The sequence below is a fragment of the Rhodamnia argentea genome, chromosome 5, assembly GCF_020921035.1.
Source record: "Rhodamnia argentea isolate NSW1041297 chromosome 5, ASM2092103v1, whole genome shotgun sequence".
NCBI classification, from domain to species: domain Eukaryota; kingdom Viridiplantae; phylum Streptophyta; class Magnoliopsida; order Myrtales; family Myrtaceae; genus Rhodamnia; species Rhodamnia argentea.
Window position 1 is genome coordinate 17658813 of NC_063154.1, and position 24452 is coordinate 17683264.

A 24452-nucleotide genomic window follows, 5' to 3' on the forward strand; every position below is an offset into this window, starting at 1 on the left:
TCATGAGGAACATGATTCTGAGTTTGGATTGCTCAAAAAGAGATTAGAAAAATGTCAGTTTTTCTGAGAGTAGGTCTGGATGTAGAAATCAGTAGGTGGATACCGCCGAGGATGCATGGACGTGGCTAAATTAATTACTTGTCCTATATGTGTTTGGTCTTGAGGTGCCCTTGAGGATTGATTACTTATCGTTATTATGTTTGGCTATGGTTTGCCAATGTGAATTGAGCATTTGGAATTGACTAGCTAAGTACCTTGTATTCGGTCATGAGGGATCGAAATGATCGATTGGCTTTGCTCATAGTATGTTTGACATTATGATGTGGAACATGAATGAATTGATGTGTTTGGGGCATAGTAGATGAACCATGAGATGTCCTTTGTGATTGTGCAATTCATGTTTGCTCGAACCCGTGCTATGGTTAGTTGGCATGGCTTGTGTTGTTTAGGTCATGATTGACCTTGAATTCAAGTTTGGCTAAGTGAACGAATTGATTATATATATGTGATCACATAATACCCTGAAGCGTGATACGCGGGGAATTGAATTTATCTTGAGGCGTTAAACGCGAGATAACGACTTGATGCGTGTTTACGCGAGTCTTAATATTTATAACGACTTGATGCGTGTTTACGCGAGTCTTAATATTTATAACGACTTGATGCGTGTTTACGCGAGTCTTAATATTTATAACGACTTGATGCGTGTTTACGCGAGTCTTAATATTTATAACGACTTGATGCGTGATTACGCGAGTCTTAATGCTTAAAATGGCCTGAAGCGTTATGACGCGGGCACTTGGCAATCTGATATCAATGATTGGTATGTGATTGAGATATACGTTAGGAAACACCTTTTATGATCTTGTGATTTGTGAAATGTCCAAGTACGAAGCTCGACTTTAAAACTATAAAGTATGACTTGAATTGCGAACTTCTATCTTATGTTTGTAGTGTGCTTTTGTCGTTTTGCATGTTGAGCAATTGTCCCTTTGAGTAGAATTACGTGTTTTAGGAATTGTCTGGAGGTACTACCGGCCTGGTCTTGGTTTAGGAATAACTTGCTGAGATTTATTCTCACCCCGTCGTGGGATAACAATTTTCAGGTCCCAAATGATGAAGTCTCATGACCGCCATGGATTGGCTTTTGAAGATGCCTCTTTTGAAGTAGATGAACCGTTAACCTTATCTGATTGTACTTCTTTTTGTAGTCTTAGAGAGCTGTTTTTATATTTGGGGTTGTGTTCGCCCGTATAGCTCTGTAAGGTTAAACTTCATCTACCTTGTTTTATTAAGAGAAGTTGTATTTTGAGAATTATCAAGTAGTAACTTTTGAAGTCAATTTGACGTTTTTAAGAAATGTATGGAGTAAGTTTTAAATCTCTCTTTTACATCCCGAGTCATTGTATTTCATTCCGTTGCATGGAGTGTAGTTCTCGCTTCCGCATGTGCTTATCATTTTAGGCTTAAGTTCGTTGCCGTTGGATCCTTGGGAAGTTTATAATTTACGGCCCGTGCGGGGTGTTGGCGTGCTCGTAAGGTTCGGGGCGTGACATCCCCGTTTAATTGGTATCAGAGCAAGGTCGGCTCGATCCAAGTTGGTTGAGACATGGAGTAATAAGGAGCAATGACTTTAGGATGATTAGATAGTAAGACCTTAGGCGATTATAAAAGTTTAGCACATTCTGCATGTCATGTGAATTGGCGCTTGTAATTGGTACACTTGTTTTGCATTACCTTGTGTGATTAAAGGTCGTAAAGCTTCGTACTTGGCATTGGGTGTTGTTTGGCTAAAGTTTCAATGAGGTGTTAATTGGCATGTTGTGATGATGCTAAGTTGCGGATGCGTCTGGACTTGAGGTATGAATGAGAACTCTTGATGTGTTACCTATGATTGCTTGAATTGTGATGAATCCCTGGTTGTATTTGTTGAGGTGATAAGTAGCCCGAATCGCTAGACTTAAATAGACGGCTTAGGTCTCTGATTCCTGGATGGAATTATAGTGGTTCGAGTGTGGTGAGATTAGCAAGGATGAGCAATCGGGGTAGAGGTACAAGAAGAGCCTCTAGCTCAAGAGCACAAGTGGTTGAAGACCCAAGAGTAGATGGGGTCCTTAGAGCGCTAGAACAGATTGGGAATATGATGGGCGGGCGGGGTGAAGAACGAGCTACCACCGTCGCCCAACAAGCTCAAGAGAGGGCTGCCAATGTTGCCCAAGCTGCTGAAGCTGCGATTCTTGCCGTGAATATGGTGAATGGGAACAATGGGAATAATGGAAATAATGGTCGGGGTAACGGAGGTGGTAATGCCCATGGTAACGAAAATCGCTTGATGGGTCAATTAGTAGAACAGTTCATGAAGCTGAAGCCATCCAAGTTTGATGGCAAGGGAGATCCCGAGGCTGCCCCTAGATGGATCGAAGAATTAGAAAAGACCTTTGAAGTTTTAGGGTGCACCGAGGCTGAAAAAGTAACCCTAGCGGTTTACCAGCTTCACGGGATTGCAAATGATTGGTGGAAGGCCACCAAGGGAAGAGTTTTCCCCGAAGGCACCGTGCCAAATTGGACCGCCTTTTCTGAGGCTTTTAATGCAAAGTATTTCTCTGAGGCGGCCCAAGAGCAAAAGCTGGTTGAATTTCGGAACCTCCGCCAGAATCGGATGACAATTGATCAGTATGAAGCTGAGTTCTCCAGATTGTCCAAGTATGCTCCAAGAATGGTTGAGAACCCCGTGGATAGGGCAAGGAGGTTTAGAGATGGACTGAGGTCCGATCTTCGCAGCCGATTAGTGCTTCTGAATTTGAAAGATTATGATGAGGTGTACGAAAGAGGCCGGTTGGTAGAACGGGACATGAGAGAAAGAGGAATCACATTTGGACCACGATTTACCTCTCGCTAGGGATAATCGTCACTTTGGCAAGAGGCATGTGATCGACAATAGGCGTTTCGTCCCTTCTGTCAAGAAGAATATTGGGAAGCCAACGTATCAAGCTAACTGGACTTGTCGGCTTTGTGGACGGAAGCATGGGAATGGGCCTTGCCCAAGCAAGATGGGAGTATGCTATAGTTGTGGCCAGCCTGGCCACCATAAGAGGAATTGCCCAAATCAAGTTGCGGGAACTCGGTTTCAAGTGCAACGACCTCGAGACGGACCTCAAGTTGGAGCTATTCCGTTGGCTAATCCGAATAGGCCGCCAAATCAAGGAAAAGTATATGCTGTGGCGCGCAAGGAGGCGGAGAATGCGCCCGGCGTGGTCACGGGTAAGATTTCTTTATGTGACCAAGCTGCTTATGCCTTATTTGATCCTGGAGCATCGCATTCTTTTGTGTCTGCACAATTTGCTGATTTGGCCGAAATGGAATTGAAACCGTTGGATGTGATATTGCATGTTACCACCCCTTTAAAGGATAAGGTGCTAGTCTCGTTAGGCTGCCCGAATTGTAAGATAGTTATTGGTGGTAGCGAAGAGCGGATAGACTTAGCAGTATTGGCCATGTATGACTTTGATGTTATTATTGGTATGGATTGGTTGGGTAAGCAAAAGGCTGTAGTGGATTGTGGTAGCGGGGTGATCCAATTCCATCCGATTGGTCGCCCTAGATTCGAATTTGCGGGAAGTCGAGGAGGAATCTCGATCCCTTTGATCTCGTCACTTGAGGTGACTAAGTTGATAGATGAAGGATGTGAAGCTTATCTAGCTGTTGTAGTTGATCCGACAATTGAAGAGGCTAAGCTAGATGGTATAGCTGTGGTGCACGAATTTCCCGATGTCTTTCCTCAAGAATTACCGGGATTGCCACCCGAAAGGGAAGTAGAGTTTGTGATTGAGTTAGCCCCCGGAACGGAACCGATCTCGAAGGCGCCCTATAGGATGTCCTTATCGGAGTTGAAAGAGTTAAAGGTACAAATGCAAGAGTTGCTGGACAAAGGATTCATTCGTCCAAGTGCATCGCCGTGGGGAGCACCAGTATTATTCGTAAAGAAAAAGGATGGGTCATTGCGTTTGTGTATTGACTATAGGCAGCTGAATCAAGTTACCATCAAGAATAAGTATCCGTTGCCAAGGATAGACGATTTGTTTGATCGGTTGCAAGGAGCGTCGGTATTCTCCAAGATTGACTTAAGGACGGGTTACCATCAATTAAGGATCAGAAAGGAGGATATACCGAAGACGGCTTTTAGGACGAGGTATGGGCACTATGAGTTTACGGTCATGCCGTTTGGATTGACTAATGCCCCAGCCGCTTTTATGGACTTGATGCATCGAGTATTCAAGGAGTATTTGGATCGGTTTGTTATCGTATTCATAGATGATATTTTGATTTACTCAAGGACTTGTGGGGAACACGAACAACATCCGAGAATAGTTCTATGGACCCTAAGAGAACACTCGCTTTATGCTAAGCTTAGTAAGTGCGAGTTTTGGCTTAATAAAGTAGCTTTCCTTGGTCATGTAGTTTCTGGAGATGGGATCTCAGTGGATCCTTCCAAGATTGAAGCGGTTATGAATTGGCCAAGACCAACGTCGTCTACCGAGGTTCGAAGTTTTCTAGGATTGGCAGGTTACTACGGAAGGTTTGTGGAAAAGTTCTCCTCAATAGCTACTCCATTGACAAGGTTGACTAAGAAGGAAACGCGGTTTGAGTGGACAGATAAGTGTGAAAGGAGTTTTCAAGAACTTAAGCATAAGGCGACGACCGCACCAGTATTGACTATTCCTTCTGGTCCTGGAGGTTATGAGATTTATAGTGACGCGTCCCTAAAGGGGTTAGGATGCGTATTAATGCAGCATGGAAGAGTTGTTGCTTATGCATCACGACGGTTAAGACCTCATGAGATGAACTACCCAACGCATGATTTGGAGTTGGCAGCTATTATCTTTGCGTTGAAGATTTGGAGGCATTATTTGTGTGGCGAAAGATTTCAGATCTATACAGATCATCAAAGCTTGAAATATTTGTTTTCCCAGAAGGAGCTGAATATGAGGCAACGTCGATGGATGGAATTACTTAAAGATTATGATTGTGATATCCTATATCACCCCGGGAAGGCAAATAAGGTAGCGGACGCCCTTAGTAGAAAATCAAGCATCGCGCATTTGATGGTTAAGGAATGGACTTTACTTGAAGGAGTAAGGGATTCGAAATTTAAGTTCGAGGTTTGTCATCTTTCAAGTTTGATGGCTACCTTGAGGGTTGAACCCGAGATTCAAGAGAGGATTAAGGCATTGCAATCTACGGACCTCGACATCCAAAAGATTTTGGAAATGGATGCAAATAAGAGGAAACCTGACTTTCAAGTATCCGAGGATCGGATCTTGAAGTTTCGTGGACGATTGTGCGTACCTGACGATAAGGAGCTTAAGGAAAGGATTTTGTCGGAAGCTCATCGAAGTAACTATAGTATTCATCCGGGTAGTACAAAGATGTATCGGAACTTGCGACAACACTACTGGTGGAACGGAATGAAGGTGGATGTAGCTAAGCACGTGGCAAAGTGTTTAACATGCCAACAAGTGAAAGCACAACATTGTAAGCCCGGTGGTATGCTGCAACCCTTGGAGATTCCCGAGTGGAAATGGGAACATATCACCATGGATTTCGTCATGGGTTTACCTAGAAGTCAGAGAGGGCATGATTCGATTTGGATAATCGTGGATAGATTGACCAAGTCCGCACATTTCCTGGCTGTGCGAAAGGATTTCGAAATGGATAGATATGCAGAGTTATACATGCGCCGGATAGTCCGCCCGCATGGAGTCCCAGTGACGATTACGTCGGATAGGGATCCTAAATTCACTGCGACTTTCTGGAAAAGTCTTCAAGATGCCATGGGAACAAAGCTGCAGTTTAGTACGGCATATCATCCTCAGACCGATGGACAGTCCGAGAGGACAATTCAGACATTGGAGGATATGCTTCGTGCATGTGTAATAGATTTCAAAGGAGGTTGGGAAGAACATTTGCATTTAGTAGAGTTCGCCTACAATAACAGTTACCAACAGAGCATCGGGATGGCACCATTTGAGGCATTGTACGGTAGAGCTTGCGGGACTCCAGTGTGCTGGGATGAGGTTGGTGAAAGAAGTATAATGGGTCCAGAATTAGTTGAACAATCTGTCGAGGCAGTGAAGGTTATTAGAGAAAGACTTAAGACCGCTCGTAGTCGCCAAAAGAGCTATGCTGATAAGCGACGTAGGCCCTTGGAATTTCAAGTAGGAGATCATGTCTTCCTTAAAGTGTCGCCAATGCGAGGACTATCTCGATTTGGAAAGAAAGGAAAGCTAAGTCCGAGGTATGTAGGTCCTTTCGAGATACTAGAAAGAATTGGAAATTTGGCATATCGCCTTGCCTTGCCCCCGAGTTTGTCACGGGTCCATAATGTATTTCATGTATCAATGTTGAGGAAGTACGAACCGGACCCGACTCATGTACTGGATCATGAAATCATTGAAGTGGACGATAGAGTGTCTTATGTGGAAAGCCCAATTCGAATCGAAGACAGAAAGGAGCAAGTCCCGAGGAATAAGACGATTCCGCTAGTCAAGGTAATCTGGGAGCACCATGGAATAGAAGGAGCCACATGGGAGAACGAGGACAAGATGAGGCGTCCGCACCCCCACTTGTTTTAGTAGCTGGATTGATGTAAATTTCGAGGACGAAATTTTTGTAAGAGGGGAAGAGTTGTGACATTCTCAAATCCGACCCTTTTGAAGTAATGAAATGTCATCGATGTATTTCAGTAAATCTCACTCGGAATTGATCACTCTTGAGTTAACTAACCAAAGGGGAATGGCTAACTGGGAAATGGGTACGTGGACCTAAGAACTTGACCATGGATCGACAATTTGGCCATAAGGGTTGTCGAGGGAAGGTTTAGCTATTATAGGCCGATCTAGGAACGACTAAGGAACAAATTGCTAGCGTTATATAATTGGATCGCGGGTGATTCCGTTTGACCACAGTATAATTTGTGAACGTTCCTAAACCGTTTCTTGACGATCGCGTCCTTCAGAACTAATGATCGACCCTCGCAATCACATGACAACCAAGGTCGCCATAGCTTGAGTATGATACGAAACATAAGGTCGATACGCGTAACTCCTAAAGAGCCGCCCGTTAGTTTGAGATAAACTGAGTTGCAATCGATTGGGATTAGCCATTAAATTGGACTTCGAACTTGGGCATCGGACTTTTACGGATCACAATATGAATATTTTGGACGTCGCCACACCAAAGTCACTTAAGTTTGCGGTTCGTCCCAAAATGATTAGAAAAGTGAGATATTGATGGAATTAGAAATTTCTCTTTTACTATTGGATTAGAGCTCATTCCTTAAGTTAGATTAAAGGCAAAGTAGTCTTTAGACTTGAGTTGGATTTACAAGATTGCCCCTCTTGTTGTTATTTGCAAGAAGCCAAAAGTTTGAATTATTGATGTGACTCCCTAGACAACTCTCCTTAAAACCCTCAACCACCTAGTCTACTAAGCCCCCTCAAGTCAAAAGCCTAGTCTAAGACAACCCATCACCTCAATCTCTCATTCTTTCTCTTGGCTTTGGGAACAAGCTTTTGAGAAGCAAGAGCTCATTTTCACTCTCCCTCTCCCCTTCCTCACCACCATCTCCTTCTTGTTACCTTGTCCATTGGTCACCGGGATGCTTCACCACCACCACGATCGACCACCCTCCTCCGCAAGAGCACCGTGAGCTTTGAACCGCCGTTCCCGAGCCGTTGAGAGCCCGCAAAGCCAAGCCAAAACAGCTGCTGCCCTTCACTGGAATTTTGGACTTGTAGGGCTGTTCTAAGGAGTTTCTTGTGTGGTTTCAAGGTAAGAAACTCCATTTACCTCGCTTAGTATGTTAGACAACTTGTGGAAGAATTTTGGAGTGGATTAAGAGGATTTAAGTGGCTGACTTCAAGCGTTTTCCTTGGACTGAATCAGCCCTCAAATCTGTTCCAGATCTGGTCGTGAAGTCTTGCCGCCCCTTGGTTGGCTTTTCAAGCTTCAATCTTGTGGTAAGTTGCTCTTAAACTTAGTCTAGGACTTTAGGTTACTAATGGATGGTTTAGAATTGGATTGGTAGGATTTTAGGATAGTTTTGTATGAAGAATGTGTGAAACCCGAGAGACCCGTTAATCCCGTTTTTCAGCGCGCGTCGAAATTGAAATGGCTCGTTCGAGGTCGTCTGGAGTCCGAATTGAGCTCCGTTTTCTCCCACACGACCGTAAGATCATGAGGAACATGATTCTGAGTTTGGATTGCTCAAAAAGAGATTAGAAAAATGTCAGTTTTTCTGAGAGTAGGTCTGGATGTAGAAATCAGTAGGTGGATACCGCCGAGGATGCATGGACGTGGCTAAATTAATTACTTGTCCTATATGTGTTTGGTCTTGAGGTGCCCTTGAGGATTGATTACTTATCGTTATTATGTTTGGCTATGGTTTGCCAATGTGAATTGAGCATTTGGAATTGACTAGCTAAGTACCTTGTATTCGGTCATGAGGGATCGAAATGATCGATTGGCTTTGCTCATAGTATGTTTGACATTATGATGTGGAACATGAATGAATTGATGTGTTTGGGGCATAGTAGATGAACCATGAGATGTCCTTTGTGATTGTGCAATTCATGTTTGCTCGAACCCGTGCTATGGTTAGTTGGCATGGCTTGTGTTGTTTAGGTCATGATTGACCTTGAATTCAAGTTTGGCTAAGTGAACGAATTGATTATATATATGTGATCACATAATACCCTGAAGCGTGATACGCGGGGAATTGAATTTATCTTGAGGCGTTAAACGCGAGATAACGACTTGATGCGTGTTTACGCGAGTCTTAATATTTATAACGACTTGATGCGTGTTTACGCGAGTCTTAATATTTATAACGACTTGATGCGTGTTTACGCGAGTCTTAATATTTATAATGACTTGATGCGTGATTACGCGAGTCTTAATGCTTAAAATGGCCTCGAAGCGTTATGACGCGGGCACTTGGCAATCCGATATCAATGATTGGTATGTGATTGAGATATACGTTAGGAAACACCTTTTATGATCTTGTGATTTGTGAAATGTCCAAGTACGAAGCTCGACTTTAAAACTATAAAGTATGACTTGAATTGCGAACTTCTATCTTATGTTTGTAGTGTGCTTTTGTCGTTTTGCATGTTGAGCAATTGTCCCTTTGAGTAGAATTACGTGTTTTAGGAATTGTCTGGAGGTACTACTGGCCTGGTCTTGGTTTAGGAATAACTTGCTGAGATTTATTCTCACCCCGTCGTGGGATAACAATTTTCAGGTCCCAAATGATGAAGTCTCATGACCGCCATGGATTGGCTTTTGAAGATGCCTCTTTTGAAGTAGATGAACCGTTAACCTTATCCGATTGTACTTCTTTTTGTAGTCTTAGAGAGCTGTTTTTATATTTGGGGTTGTGTTCGCCCGTATAGCTCTGTAAGGTTAAACTTCATCTACCTTGTTTTATTAAGAGAAGTTGTATTTTGAGAATTATCAAGTAGTAACTTTTGAAGTCAATTTGACGTTTTTAAGAAATGTATGGAGTAAGTTTTAAATCTCTCTTTTACATCCCGAGTCATTGTATTTCATTCTGTTGCATGGAGTGTAGTTCTCGCTTCCGCATGTGCTTATCATTTTAGGCTTAAGTTCGTTGCCGTTGGATCCTTGGGAAGTTTATAATTTACGGCCCGTGCGGGGTGTTGGCGTGCTCGTAAGGTTCGGGGCGTGACAACTCTTGTTTTATCCGATATTTCCCATTTTCACGGTTTATTTGGGCTTTCCTGTTTAATTATTCATTCTTTCCAATTTTTGGGTATGCTTGTTACCTTTTTCTTCCGTCCCGTGTCTCCCATAAACTTGCACTTCATTCTGTGCCATGTGTATTTTTTGGGTATGCGTCGAGTCACAAAGACTATCGTTGCCTTGATCGATCAAGCGGTCGTGTTTTTATCTATTGTTATGTTCAGTTTGATGATGAGAATTTTTCCTTTTCACAAAGTCCTTCAACTCTTAATTGCGTAAATAATTCTTTCAATTATTTTTCTTCACTTATTGTTTCCTTGAATCAATTTATTCTTCCTTTTACCTCTTTTGACCCTCAAGCTCCTCCTCCACCTCTCTGGACTTCTCTAGCCCGACATTTTAACCCATCTCTCTCCTCCTCTCGGCCTATCCAACCTGGTTCCAATTCCTTTTGACCTACACTGCCCCTCCTTTCGGACCAACTCACATCATTTTTTTTTTTTTTGTAATTTCAAAAGAAAGTTTGGATAATTTTAAATTGAAAGTTACCATTAAAACCCTAATGAAGAAGAATATAATTAGTCCCTTGTTGCCAAAACTTGAAAAAGAGCTTTTCATTCAAAAATGGAAAATTAAACTTGTCTATTTTATCCGAACAGAAAAAAAAAAATGTCTATTTTTGGATTTTTTTTTTAATTGAATGATGTATCACGACTCTTTATTTATTTATTTATTTATTTATTTGCAGGGGATCTATTTTTCTTTGTACCCGCCTCTCATTGGTAATTTGCACGAAGATGTCCATATTTATAATCTACCGATAAGAGGCATGGCATGGTTGCAGAAAATAGTGATGGAGAAAAACCTGACTCCTAGGAATTTTCATGACCATTGACTAGAGTCTTTGGGGTTAGGTTCCTTTTCCATCCATAATAAAGCATAAGAAAAAAAAGTTAACAGAAACCTCAAACAATACATATTATGATACATTTGCCCTTAAATTTTTTTTTGTGATACCAAAAATCTCAAACTTGTACTTTTATAACACATTTACCCCTCCGTCAAGGTTCAATCAATGAGCATTAGAGCCCATGTGGGTTAATTATAATAAAAAAGATACTGTTTTGGCTGAAAAATCATCTTATCGAACTTTGACAGAGGGTAAATATGTCATATATGTACAAGTTTTGAGTTCTTTATATTACAATAAATATTTTAGAGTAAATGTGTCACAATGGTCATAATTTAGATTTTTTTGTGTCAAGGAAAAAAGTTCAGGGTAAATATGTTACTACGAAAATAATTTGGAGCTTTTGGTGGTTTTTTGCCCTAAGCATAAAGTGTTTTTGATTTCTTCTTAGTAACTAAAAAAAAACAATAATAAGAAGGATCAAAATAATATATATAGATATACATGCATATACACACACATACCTCTATCATTCTCCATTTCGCTGGCCATCACCCCATCACCTTTGACGATCATGTTGCCACATCTCTCTCTCTCTCTCTCTCTCTCTCTCTCTCTCTCTCTCTCTCTCTCTCTCTGGTTGGCCACGGCAACCTCGGTGAGGGCCTCTGCCGAGGACAGGCCAGCTATGAGAGACTCCTGTTGAGAAGTTTGCAGCCATGGTGATGACGAATTGTATTATGTAAATGTACGTGCTGTAATTTCTGTAAAAACAATCCTTGCCCACCCTTTCAAGCAACCAAGAGAGTTTATCTTTGCCTATTCACGCAGGCGATGCTAGACCTTCCTGCAAAACTGCACACTTCATACATGCTTTGGCTCTTCCGAACGGTTCAGTGACTTCAAGGTCCTCGATCACTTCAGCTTCAGTTCGATACAAACTGTATGCACCAAAAGGTTTGTCAGGTCATTAGGGCAAGTCAACAGGAAGAAAATATCAAGAGGGTCAAATTCTTCTAGCCGGTGCTATAAGCAACTTCTGAGAATGAAAATGACGACAAATGTCAAGGTTTCTGTCCTTGACGTATGGACAAGTTTTGCAATGTAGCATGAATATTAGTATTGTCCTAAAAAAACATAAACATAATAAGCCCACTAATCACCCGCTCCAACTGAAAATGTTTGTTCATTACAGGAGAAATAATTAAAACTGTCTGCTAATAGCCCAAGGTTACAAGGTATAATAACCTTCATAAAAGACGCTTATACTATGGGCGACGAACTAAACAAAACTTCAAGGTATAGAGATGGAGAATAAGGTCAATATGCATATTAATTGGGGCAAAAGTTTTACTTTTCTTAAGACCAGCAAATTTAATGACTCTCCTTTTTGTCTCTATACCTTTGAGCATCAAATGTAAAATCCTAAAAGAAACATTTATTCTAGCATGTCTAGGATGCTTTGATAAGAAAATCATCTAAATTACGTTACCTTTCGGAAATTCTAATGTAAGATCCAGCAAACACTGTATACTCCCACCACATTGATGAGGTATGGCTTGGATATCATTAGTGTAAGCAAAAAATATCAATCCCAGACCTACACCGAGTTATTGACGGTAAAACCTCTAAGGGTCAAAATGGATTAGTTGGATTAACACATTTTATTGTAACGTTTTCATTTTTACCCTATATGGGAAGCGGCATCATTCTTGTGGGCTGCTCCCAACAATATGAACTGTTCACCTTGTTATAGTACCATATCCCTATGAATTTCCCGTTCTCTCCGACTTGTTCACCTATCAACCGTCTTTCACTTTATTCTTCATGATTTATCAGTGGTGATAAAGCCCTACTTTTATTAGTTCATCTTGAGATTAGACAACATCTACATATGTAGAGCATTGATATAGGCATATGATTTTGTCAGCTTCAAAATATCATGAGAGGTTTTCTCAACAATTTTCTCAAAGTTTCCGATTTTGTATAACACTAATCAGGTCCCTGTGCTTTGAACTTTTCTATTCAAACACTTTTGCTTACACAAAATGTTTGATCAAGTCTCTCTTTGGCCAAATCCAACCTACATGGCCATCAAAGGAAGCGGAAGCGTAACATGAATTAAGTATTACTTACGTGAAAGCCACTGAGGGGTCGTATGTAGTGAATGGATTAAGTTCCTTTTAGTTTGCTTCTATGCTCCCACCACTTAACTACCCATGGTGAGTGTTTACACAATAGATACTACTTGATCTAAGTTACGCTTTGACTTCTTCTGAAAGTCACTCAGCTGGATTTGATCAGATTTTACGTTCGAAAACTTGATTAGAAAAGCTGAAAGTATAGAGACTTGATCAGAAAACTAGCGAAAGCACAAGGATAGGAAAAAAAAATAAATAAAACAAATGAGAGAGATGTTGTCTTAGTTAAGTAAATGTGCAAGTTTTATTGACGAGACATCAAATTAGGCTGATGGGCAAAGGTTCAATCAACTTAATCTATTGGATCCAGGTGCATAGATTTCCATTTTCTCTAGAGTTTATTCCTTGCTGCTCCGCACGAAACATCTCCACAACTTTTCCGATAGATATCCACCCAGCCCACAGTGAGGGACATGATCCATGATACATAGCCTGAGCTTCGTCATCCTTTTGAACGAGCCTGCGTTCAAGATCAAGTCTTCTACATCAACCTTGTCTAGGTTAATGCCTTCTATGGCATCTGTTCCCTGTTAGAACAATAGAAAAATAATTATGCATGTCGCAAGCACTGAAAATAACTGCGCACATTGAAATAGGCCATTAAACTCTTACCGAATCTTGCCTAAACACTTGTAGAGTATCTTCGTGACGCCATATTCTGCTTCGCTTGCCAGGATTTTGAGGGCACTCTTGAATCACTAACCATATACCAATTTCTTGAAGCATATCATGCATCCATAATTTGTTATTTTCATCGATGTATATGAGCGACTTTTGAGCCAAAATCTCAATCCCACTGTTGGCATGGACACCACCTTGGTCTAAGGACTTGATGATCCCTTCTTTGTCATATCCATTAAGAAAACACGCGATGTCAAAGATAAATTTTAGCTCACGACAAAGAAAATTCACCCTCACTCATCAATATGATCAAATCAATGGTATGAGCATGCACATCCAGCGTGCTATTAATTGAGATCGACTAGCATCGGACCCGATTGAAATCTCATGTGAACCGGGGATCATCACCTGAAAGGAAAAAGCTAAAGAAAAAAGAAGGAAAACTTCACATGGCAAAGCTATCAAAAGTGAAATAACATCTGTTATCGATTACGTCATTATAAATTCTCCTTATAGACATCGGAATTCGAACTAACAAAAGGCAGAATGCTATAGAATCTCGACATCAACTCGATGTTGAAAGTCTTCACCAGCATAGTATCCCATCAACTTGTGGAATGAGTTTATTTGATTAACAAGCTGGAAGATTCCAATGAAGTAAATGCTTTAAGCAGACTTTGCTCTGCGACTCTTCATTGTGAAACAATGCCAGCGTGCAATTTTGACAGACTAAACATCTTAGATCACACATCTAACCTGAGCTCAATCTAAATAAATAGATGCTAAATTTCTGATTATTGCACATAGATAGATGCTCCATCAATCTTAGTTCAAACAACCAAGCAGCGGAGCCAGCCGAAGATTTTAGATGGAACAACAATACGACCTCATTGGCAAAGATGGGGACCAATGTGAGGAGCAAATTCAATAGATCTAATGGCAGAAACCCTAGCCTGATGCAACGTAGACTTGTCAATTCCTTCTTCTCCGTTCCAGATGCCAATCAATACGGCGAAACTTGTAAACTGATGGAATTTAACTTTTTGAAATTTCATATGGGAGATATTAACGAGAAAAGATAACCTACTTGCTTAATTGGGATTCGGCAGCTTTGCCAAAAAAGAGAGAAAAGAAAAAGGAGGCTTAAGTCTTACAAAGACTAAGTTTTGAAATCTCGCACTCCATGGCGTAGGCTCGATTTCTGGAAACAGCACTTGAAAGTACTCAATAATTTAGAAGAGTTCCGCTAAAATGCGTATTTTCGTTTTATTTGCACTTCGGATTTTGCGCGACACGAATCAAGTTCCTATGCTTTCAAGCTTTCTAATCAAGTCTTTCTATTTACATAAAATGTCTGATAAAGTCCCTCAGTACATAATTCAACCAAATCCAATTGATGAGGCTCTTGGGGGAAGCTGAAGAGTAACGTGATTCAAATGGTGCCTACATGAACACCCATCGAGAGAGGCCTTAGAAAGTGAATCGATTAGCATTTTTCTTAACTTTTTGTTTTCATGCTCCCACCAACTCATAATCTATGGTAGGTGTATATGTAAGCAATATGTATTCCATGTCACGCTTCTAACAGACACGTCAATTGGATTTAGCTAGATTTCATGCCGAAGAGACTTGATTGGAAAATTGAAAGTATAGAGATTTGATTAGAAAAGTAGCAAAAGTATAAGGGCGAAAAAATTTTAAAAATCAAAAGAAAATGAGAAATTTTTGGGCAAGACATTTGAATTGGCCTAATGGGCCAAGGTCCAATAAACTAAATCTATTGGATCCACATGCATAGACTCAGGTTTGAACCTATCCAACGTATGCCTTTAGGCAGAGGTTGAGATGGACCATCATCAAGACAAAAATAAAATGTCTAATTAGGTGTCTCGATACAAAATTCAACCAAATTCAACCGATGTGGCCGTCGGAGAAGGCGAAGAGCGACAAGAATTAAATATTGCTCACATGGACACCCATCGAGAAGCCATGGATAGTGAATGGATTAAATTTCTGTTCTCCCACCAATTCTCTATCGACTATGGATGTTTACCTAGGCAATATTCAATTCACGTCACGCTTGAGTCAGTTGGATCTGGCCAAATTTCATGTCGAAGGGACTTGGTTGGAAAAATTGAAAGTACAAAGACTTGATTCGTAGTGAAAGTATAAGGACGAAAAGTAGAAAAAATTTCAAGAGAGGTAGAGAGATGCATTGGCCTTTTATTAAGTGAATCTGCGAAGCTTTTTGACAAGACATTTTAAATTAGGCTAGTAGGCCAAGGTTCAATAGGAAATGATACTGTTGTTCCGTACGAAACACCTCCATAACTTCTCCGACAGATGTCTGGCCGGTCCTCAATGAGGGACACGATCTGCCATTATAAACAGCCTGAGCTTCTTCATCTTCCTAAACGAGGCTGCATTTGAGATCAAGTCTTCTGCCTCAATCTTGCCTAGTTTAATTCCTTCGATCGCATCCGTTCCCCGGTAGAGCGAAATAGAAAATAATTATGCACATTGGACGCGCTCGAAAATTATTAGGCATATCGAAAGGGGCCATTAGGTGCAAATCTCACGAAGATGAGGAAAGAAGAATCATGATTTACCTTGTGTTTCCTCATATAAATCAACGATGCGGAGAGGTAGGACGGTGCTTGATCCGACGACGAAAATGGTGAGGAATTGGGGAGAGGAGCGGGTGACGCGATGAAGTGGTTACCGTTGGGACGAAGACTTGGAACTTGGGACCTTGACAGGATTCCTTTCATCTTATCTTAGGATGTCAAAACTCCTTCCCGACAAACAAACCTAACCCGCTACCTCTGATGGCAAACTCGGACGACTTCGAATTTGGGACCTTGACAGGATTCCTTTCAACCTTATGTCAGAAATTTATTCTTATTTCATCCTATTAGTGCTGATAAATATTGAATATCAAAGTAAAACTATCGTTTAAACATGTTTTGTAACGAATTTTAACAAATATAAGGGTGGACTAGGCCGCGACTCGATGTCCTTGCTCCGGCTTGACCCGCTCACTGGCTATGCCTGGAATATTTTGTCCGGGTAAAGATTGCAATTTGTCTGCATATTGCATTTCATGTGTTTAAGTGAGTCATTTTAGAAAGTCAATTGTGGACAGGAGCATAATATGATCTTCATGTCAAGATTGAACTATTCCACTCCATAAGTGATTTTCAATTTTACGACGAATTGCAATCTTTATTCCGATATAAAAGTTGCTCCTATTAAATTTTACTTGAGTCATTTCGTGCATCGATAAATTTTTTTTTCCCAACATTTAATTAAGCTCCTTCATTCAGTCGTAGACCACCAATAAGCCAAGAGTCGATTAATGTGAAAGAGAATTTGGGAAAGAGGAGAGGGGCCCAGAAAAAAAGTTAAAATAAAATTCAAACAAACAAAGCTTTTTTTTTTAAATTTCAAAAGGAAATTTTAATAAGTTTAAATTGAAAGTTACCGTTAAAAGACACATTTAGCCTTTGTCAAGTTCCATTAATAAGTACTTTTAAAAACTACGAACATCATAAGACAAACAATATTGACATAGAAACCGCATGGGTTAATTGAAATAAAAACAACATTTTGGCTTAAAAATTATCTTACGGAACTTTGACGAAGGGCAAATATTTCACTTATGTACAATTTTTGGGTTTTTTAATGTTACAACAAAAAGGTCATGATAAACGTGCCTAGTAGCCAAAATTTAAGGTTTTTTATGTCGCAAAAAAAGTTCAGGATGATCAATAGGTCACAATGGATATAGTTTGGAGCCCATCTCTCTCTCTCTCTCTCTCTCTCTCTCTCTAATATAGTTTGGAGCCCATCGCATCTCTCTCTCTCTCCATTGGCCAGCCATCCTCCCCTCCCTCCCCCGCCCCCCAATCGCCTTTGAAGGCCCGTTGCCATCTCTCTCTCTCTCTCCATTTGGCCGGCCATCCTCCCCTCCCCCCCAAACCAAAAAAAATCGCCTTTGAAGGCCCGTTGCCATCTCTCTCTCTCTCTCTCTCTCTCTCTCTCTCTCTCTCTCTCTCTCTCTCTCTCTCTCTCTCTCTCTCTTCTGCAAAACTGCACGCTTCATACATGCTTTGGCTCTTCCGTACGATTCAATGACTTCAAGATTCGGGCCGCAAGGTCCTCGATCACTTCGGCTTCAGGTCTATACAAACTGTAAGCACCAAACGTGTGTCCGGTAATAAGGGCTAGTCAACAGGAAGAAAACATTAAGAGGCCAAAATTCTTCTAACGGGTGCTTTAAGCAATTTCTGAGAAGAAAAATGACAACAAATGTCAAGGTTTCTTCCTCAACGTATGGACAAGTTTTGCAAGGTAGCATGAATATTAGTATTGTCCTGAAAAAACAAAAACATAATAACCCCACTAATCACATGCTCCAACTGAAAATGTTGTTCATTATACGAGATATCATTAAAACTGTCCGCTAATTGCCCGAGGTTACAAGGTATAATAACCTTCATAAAAGACGCCTATGTTACAGTCGACGAACTAAACGAAACTTTAAGTTATAGAGATGGGGAATAAGGTCAATAGGCATATCAATTTGGTCAAAAGTCTTACTTTTCTTAAGACCAGCAAATTTGACGACTCTCCTTTTTGTCTCTTTTACCTTTGAGCAACAAATGTAAAAACCTAAACGAAACATTTAATCTAGCATGTCTAGGATACTTGGATCAGAAAAATCATCTAAACTACGTGACTTATGGGGAATTCCAATATAAGATCCAGCAAACACTTTATACTCCTATCAACATTGATGAAAGTATGGCTCGGATACCATGTGTAAGCGAAATATCAATAAATTACATAGCTGAAAAAAAGTATCTCCAACCATAGATGTCCAGGAGTAAGCTATAGATGAAGGACCCATAAACCCACCTCATAGATGTTTCCAACGGTAGAAGTACAGCCACGTAATCAATTCCTAATGTGGTATTCGGTGTCTTCTAGTCTATATCTTAGAGAACTTCAGAGAAGTATCAGACTTACGAAGAATCGTTCAATATATTGGCCAGAATAAGAACCAATCTCCTAGTTTTATTTGAACATAGATTAATGCTTTCTACCATTTAAGAGAGGCAACGTTTGAACATATGAATTTGTCTACAATTAGATAGACAAGGGCCTATGCAAATGTACCAACATGTCCAAGTGAAGAGATTCAACATTTCCAATTATTAATTTCTACTGACCAGAACAGGCGGTCTTTAAAAGTTTGTTTTGTATTTTTCATGCACAAACTAACTTTCCTTAACAATTCTGGAAAAAGGTACACTTATAAGAAAGAGCTTAGAGAGTTAAAGGTTTAGTACCTGCTCTTAACATGCCAGCCATTAAACATGCCCAGTGTTCGCAAAGCATTTCTCCATTCCTGGACCTTTTGCGTATTCTCCTGCTTGAAACCCTTTTCACCCTGGCCAATATTCTCCACAAAACGTGTGGACTGCTCTCGCAGCTCTTTCGCATCAATGTCCCAGAAAATGGGCAACACTTTCAGACCCCACCTTTTATGGCATTGGAGGATCTTTACCGCCTCGTCAAGACACCACGGTGAGAAATGGCAATTCGGAGAGATGACGACGACAGCGCTCTCCGACTGCTCGATTGCTCTGTTAACCGTTGGCTGGAACTCGACTCCTCCATCCATTGTAAAATCAACGAATGCTCTTTTCCCCTTCCGGTCGAGAGCACTCTTGAGATGGCTCACAGGGTGGAGTGTGTCATCCCGTTTGTAACTAATGAATATGTCGTAAACCCTAGGAGGACGCCGACCTGCACCATGGGGAATACATTGTTTGAGATCAGAAGAGAGGTATGGAGGAGGGGATTAAGAATTTGATAAAAAGGCTCATCAGAAAAACAGAAGCTGTGCTAATCCTTGTACTCTTGTAAAAACCAAGATACCATAATGAAAATTATTGTTCTTCATCCTCAGCCGGGTCCAATCACGTGCATTTCACATTCAAAAATATATTCTAATCCAAGAAACAGAAAAGAAATTGGTAACGAGGAAAAAGACCATCCCTCGGATTGCCAAACTAGATCGACTAAATGAAACAATTTCCCATTGAAACCGCCCAAAAGATGAGCTTGATTGTCATCGGAGCACATCCGACATTTTGATACAACACCTCATCAACAAAAATCTCAAACTAGCCTCATACGACGGCTTGATTTTCATCAGAGCACATCCCATATTTTGATACAACGCCTCATCAACAATCACTAGCCTCATAGAACATAAAAACTGATCTTCCTTCAAGTTACTACATCTTACCAAAGTTTTGTACGTCAATGTAAGCGTGTCAAGTCAGAAGGCAAGAGGGAAATTTGCAACTTACAATAAACCCTTGCATCATTTATAATGGACATGACCTTCTCAACTCCAAGCTTCAGAATTGGGCTATAGTTTGAGAATAAAGCAACAGGGTAAGGTAATTGCGGAACCACCTATTTAGTCAAAAAACTGCAGCATCAGAAGATTATCTCAAAAACAAATGAAGGAAACGAAAATATAAATCAAGAGTACTGTGACCATTCTCCAATTGCCTGGGGTATTTGCACATATACATCACTACCTCTACACTACCAGGATCTTTAGTATAAAATGGGAGCACTGAATCTGAGGAGACCAATTGATGTAATGTTACTGATCAATTTCAACCTAAAAGATAGCATTATGTGAAGCAAATTAAACTTGCTATCATGAGGAATGGACAGCACTACGTGAGAGTAACACAGAGTCTGGAAAATTTCAAAAACAGTATCGCAAATTTAATTTCTCTTATTGGGAAATAATGCTAGGTTACTGAATTCAATCTGACCACATTCAATCATACTAGACCTTGTACAGTCCATCTTCCAGTATGACAGAAAGCATAAAGTAAATTTCCAGTCTTACATCGTTCAACGTGGACATAGCAGCACCAAAGGCATAATCCCAGGCCAAGGATTGAGTGGCTGCCGCCTAAAAATGAAGATCTATGAGATAAAGGAACAATAACTTTCAATACAGAAAGTATAAGCTATTGAAATACCTGACCTGGATTACTGGACCATCGTCTAGAGGACCAGAATATGGAACACCCATTATATCTGACCCATATGAATCGAGCCCCATCAAGCCTTGCGCGGCGGTTGAGAGCATCTGATAATCACTTTCGGGATATCTTTCTTGGAATGCAATCCAACTGAAAAGCTCGAGCGCTTGATCATCCTTCAGCGCTTTTACCTTACAGATTTCCCCGTAAAAACCGATTAAGGTTTCTTCGTGTCGAGGGATCAAAATGATTCTACTTCCCAAGCCAAAGTTTATTGCCTTGATCAGGTGGCTCAGTGGCTCCAAGAACCCTTCAGCATCATCAAACACCAGCAAAACCCTCTTGTTGTGGAGCTTACTTCTCACGAAGTTCATTACTTGATGAATATCATCACCAAACTCCAAAACTCCGTCACCGAGAATGTCACCAAAAAGGGTCTTCTGCATTTTGGAGAGGCCATCTTGGCTCGATATGTCCTTAACTTTTGCGAGAAAGCAACTCCGATCAAATTGATCTGCAATGCGATCATACAAAGCTCTTGCAAGTGTCGTCTTACCAATTCCGCTAGCTCCCGAAATTCCCACGATTCGGACCTCCTCAACCTCTAATTGGAGTACGGAGTACAAGGCTTGTACTTGATATTAGATTAAATATTAAAGTGGGGTCTACAGGAGATACGGTGTGCGCCCATGCGGGCAATCACACCCCATTGAGCAGTTATATGCTCAAACGTGAAAAGTCACGTTGGTTAGTTTTACGTCAATAATCGACGTGCTCTCCATCGTTCTTCCCAGTAGTTCATTCTGTCACTTTCGGAGAAAACAGAGAACGTAGAACGCTCCTCCCCATTGTCGATTATCGTTTGACAAAGAAATCCTCCGAGATCGCAAAGGGCATTTAACCGGTGATCAATAAGGTACGTCCTCGTGATGTATCTTCATCGATCGGTGAATCCGGTGATCTATTGGGCATGTTTCCGCTGTTTTTGAGTATGTGTTAGATCGGATTTAGTATCCTTCATTGGTATCAGAGCATGTGTTACTTGATTCCCGATCGTTTTTGTGTTGATATGGTGCGTTTTGAAGATTTTTAACCATAATCGCGAAGTTACTGTTCATAGCCTTTTGATTATGATTTGTTCGTCGAAATAGTAAATTGAACATACCATTAGAACGGGCTCGTCGAGACGATCGTTTTGAGTGGTCGCCAACCCCGAGGGTCCGCCGGACGCCGTCGCACGCGCGCCACGCGCCGCGACGGGGCGGAGTCCCGCCGGGCCGTGGCGTTTCGTCCCTTTTTATGCCTTTTTTGTTCGTCGTTTTTGAGTTATGAATATACCATCGTGTTCGTCTCGAAAAGGCGAAAAATTTGGCGAAAATTTGGTCGCCGGAGGAGGCCGGACGGCCGGCCACGCGCCGCACGTGCGGCGCACGTGGGGGACCGGACCGCGCGTATGGCTGCGGCATGCGGGGTATTGGGCCAGGGCCGGCCCAATACCAAAACCCACCTTTTATAGATAAAAAAATAATAATAATAATATTAGGCCGGCCCATTTCGTTTTTTGTTGGACCAGCCCGTGACCCACGACCCGTTACAGATCCGACCCGGTACAGATCCGACCCGGCTCGACCTTTGACCCGTTGACCCGTTGACTGTTGACTATTGACCGTTGACTTTGACCGTTGACCCGAAAAAAAAAAAGAGGTCTTTTTGGTCAATACTAAGGGGTCTTGTTTTACCTATTATTTTATTTGTTATGATATGTTCATAATAGTTACAAAATAATTGGATTTTCGTAATCCATTTGTGTTCTGCATTTGTTGCGGGAACAATGCAATGGGTAAGACGAAATGCGAGAACACCCCAAAGGCCAAGGAGAGCTGAAGTTCAACAAGCTCTAAGGGAAAAGATTACAATATTGGGTCTTTATAAATGGGATAATGCTTCTGACATTTTAACCCATGTTATTAAGGTCAACGAAATGATCCAAGAAATCGTATGGTTTGGACAAGAAATGACCCCGGTAGATGCATTTTATGCACTACGTAACACTATACCCGTAGAATGGCATGGTTTGATGAATAGCGCGTGGTGGAATGATGCTGCCACATATAAGAAATCCGTGCTACATTTCTTACACAATTTTATAAGGATCGGAGCGATGAAGACGTCATCGCTTGCAATGAATATGTCTTGGCGCTGACAGAATGCGCCCTAGCGTAAAGGCAAGGGTCCTCAAAGGTTTTGTCCAAAGGAGCTGATTTTGGCCCCCGATTTGATTCATAATCCTCCTCGAGACCTTAATTATTCTTTTCCTTGTACCAAGTGTTGACACTCGATTTTTAATCATCTTTTTTTCGATTTATTTTTGAAAATTCATAAAAAATTCACAAAAAATTAGAAAATTGCAAAATCAACTTTGGTAGCCTTGGCCAAGCTCAAGGAACCATTTTTGATCAAAAAATAATTTTTCGCATTTTTTGACATTTTTCAGAAAATAGGAAAATTCCCAAAAAATCAAGAAAAATATCAGTTGAGGTCACAAAAATACAGAAAAATAGTCAGTATTTTTCTTTTAATTTTATTTTCATTTTGACCTCTTAAAATTTGAAAATTCCAATTCGGATTTGTGTGTTCCTTCACAAATGTACCCCACAAATTAGACATAAAAATACCATTTGGGGTCATTTTATTTTTCTTTCTTCACTATTGAGAGTTGTGACATGATTCTTTAGTATTCCACTTCACATTTCGATCCAATTGCACGTTAATTTGTTCAATTTCGGCACTAGGGACTTAATTGTACAGAAAATTCTTTCACTTTAGTCCCTAGAAGGCCAAATTCAAAATTAAATTCTCTTAAGAGACACCCATGGAACCCCAAGACCCCTATCCTATAGTTTTTGACCTTCTGAATCTAATGATAGGCTCAATTGATGATAATTCCTTCACTAAGGACTCCAATTTTGTAAAAATCATTTTCGGATCTTACCCAATATTTGGGGTTTTCACTCAATTTCAAGGGAATCTTTCACAAGAATCACATTTTCAGAGGTAATCCATGTTGGGAAAATGATTTTTGGCATCAATTTTGTGAAAAAATGTTAATTGCTACCCCAATTTGGCCGTTGATCGCACGAACCGGGTCTGCCGGGTCGGGCGGATCCGACCCGGCAACCCGGTACTATTCATCGTCTTCTCCAAGAGGTCACAGGCGCACGGGAGAGAGGGGATCCGTTTCTTGAGTCCGTTATTCGACGAGAAAGCTTCGAGAAGCTTCTGGAACGGCCGACGGTTAGGGGGGAAGTTAACAAAACAAAAAATGCTCGCAAACAAAATGGGGGCGAACAGAAAGGGGGGAGAGAACGAACAGGAGAAAGAGAGAGAGAACTCCATTAGAGGGAGTGAGGGCCGAGAGTCTGAAGCTTCGTCGCCGGCCAGCTCGGGCGACGCCTCTACTCGCCAATAACACCAATCGATTCCTCGTGGTCTCGCGAAGATTTCGGAACCTCGCGCCGTCGCCGACAAGCTCGAGACAGGTGAGCTTCCTCGCCGTTTTCCAGATTCGATTTCTCCTAGCCCGATTCCAATAGATTGTTGTTTTTCCATGCTCTTTGGCTTAAAATGTTCCTGCGATTCCCCGAACCTCGCTTTTGTGCTTTATTTGTGATTTTTGTGCATGAAATTCCTTTGTGTCAACCTCATAATCCCGCCGCCTACCTCGAGCTCGCGAACTCGCTTGCTTCGAAATCGAAGCCGTTGGACCTTCAGGTAAGTATCCTACACTTCATTGGATGATATTAGATGGATTAGTTTGGAGTTTCGATATAGTAAAACGTGCTTAGTTGACTTGCTTGAAATTCCCTGGACATGGAC

General features: G+C 41.1%; 1 protein-coding gene across 1 annotated transcript in view; it reads right to left on the reverse strand.

The window, feature by feature from the left end:
- Positions 1-24452, reverse strand: part of LOC115730304 — a 113451-nt gene that overhangs the window by 13201 nt on the left and 75798 nt on the right. The window contains exons 5-7 of the mRNA XM_048279668.1: positions 18849-19308; positions 11534-11613; positions 6348-6352 (exon numbers count right to left, since the gene is read on the reverse strand). Of these exons, the coding sequence (XP_048135625.1) occupies positions 6348-6352; positions 11534-11613; positions 18849-19308 (545 nt within the window). The remainder of the gene's footprint in view (positions 1-6347; positions 6353-11533; positions 11614-18848; positions 19309-24452) is intronic.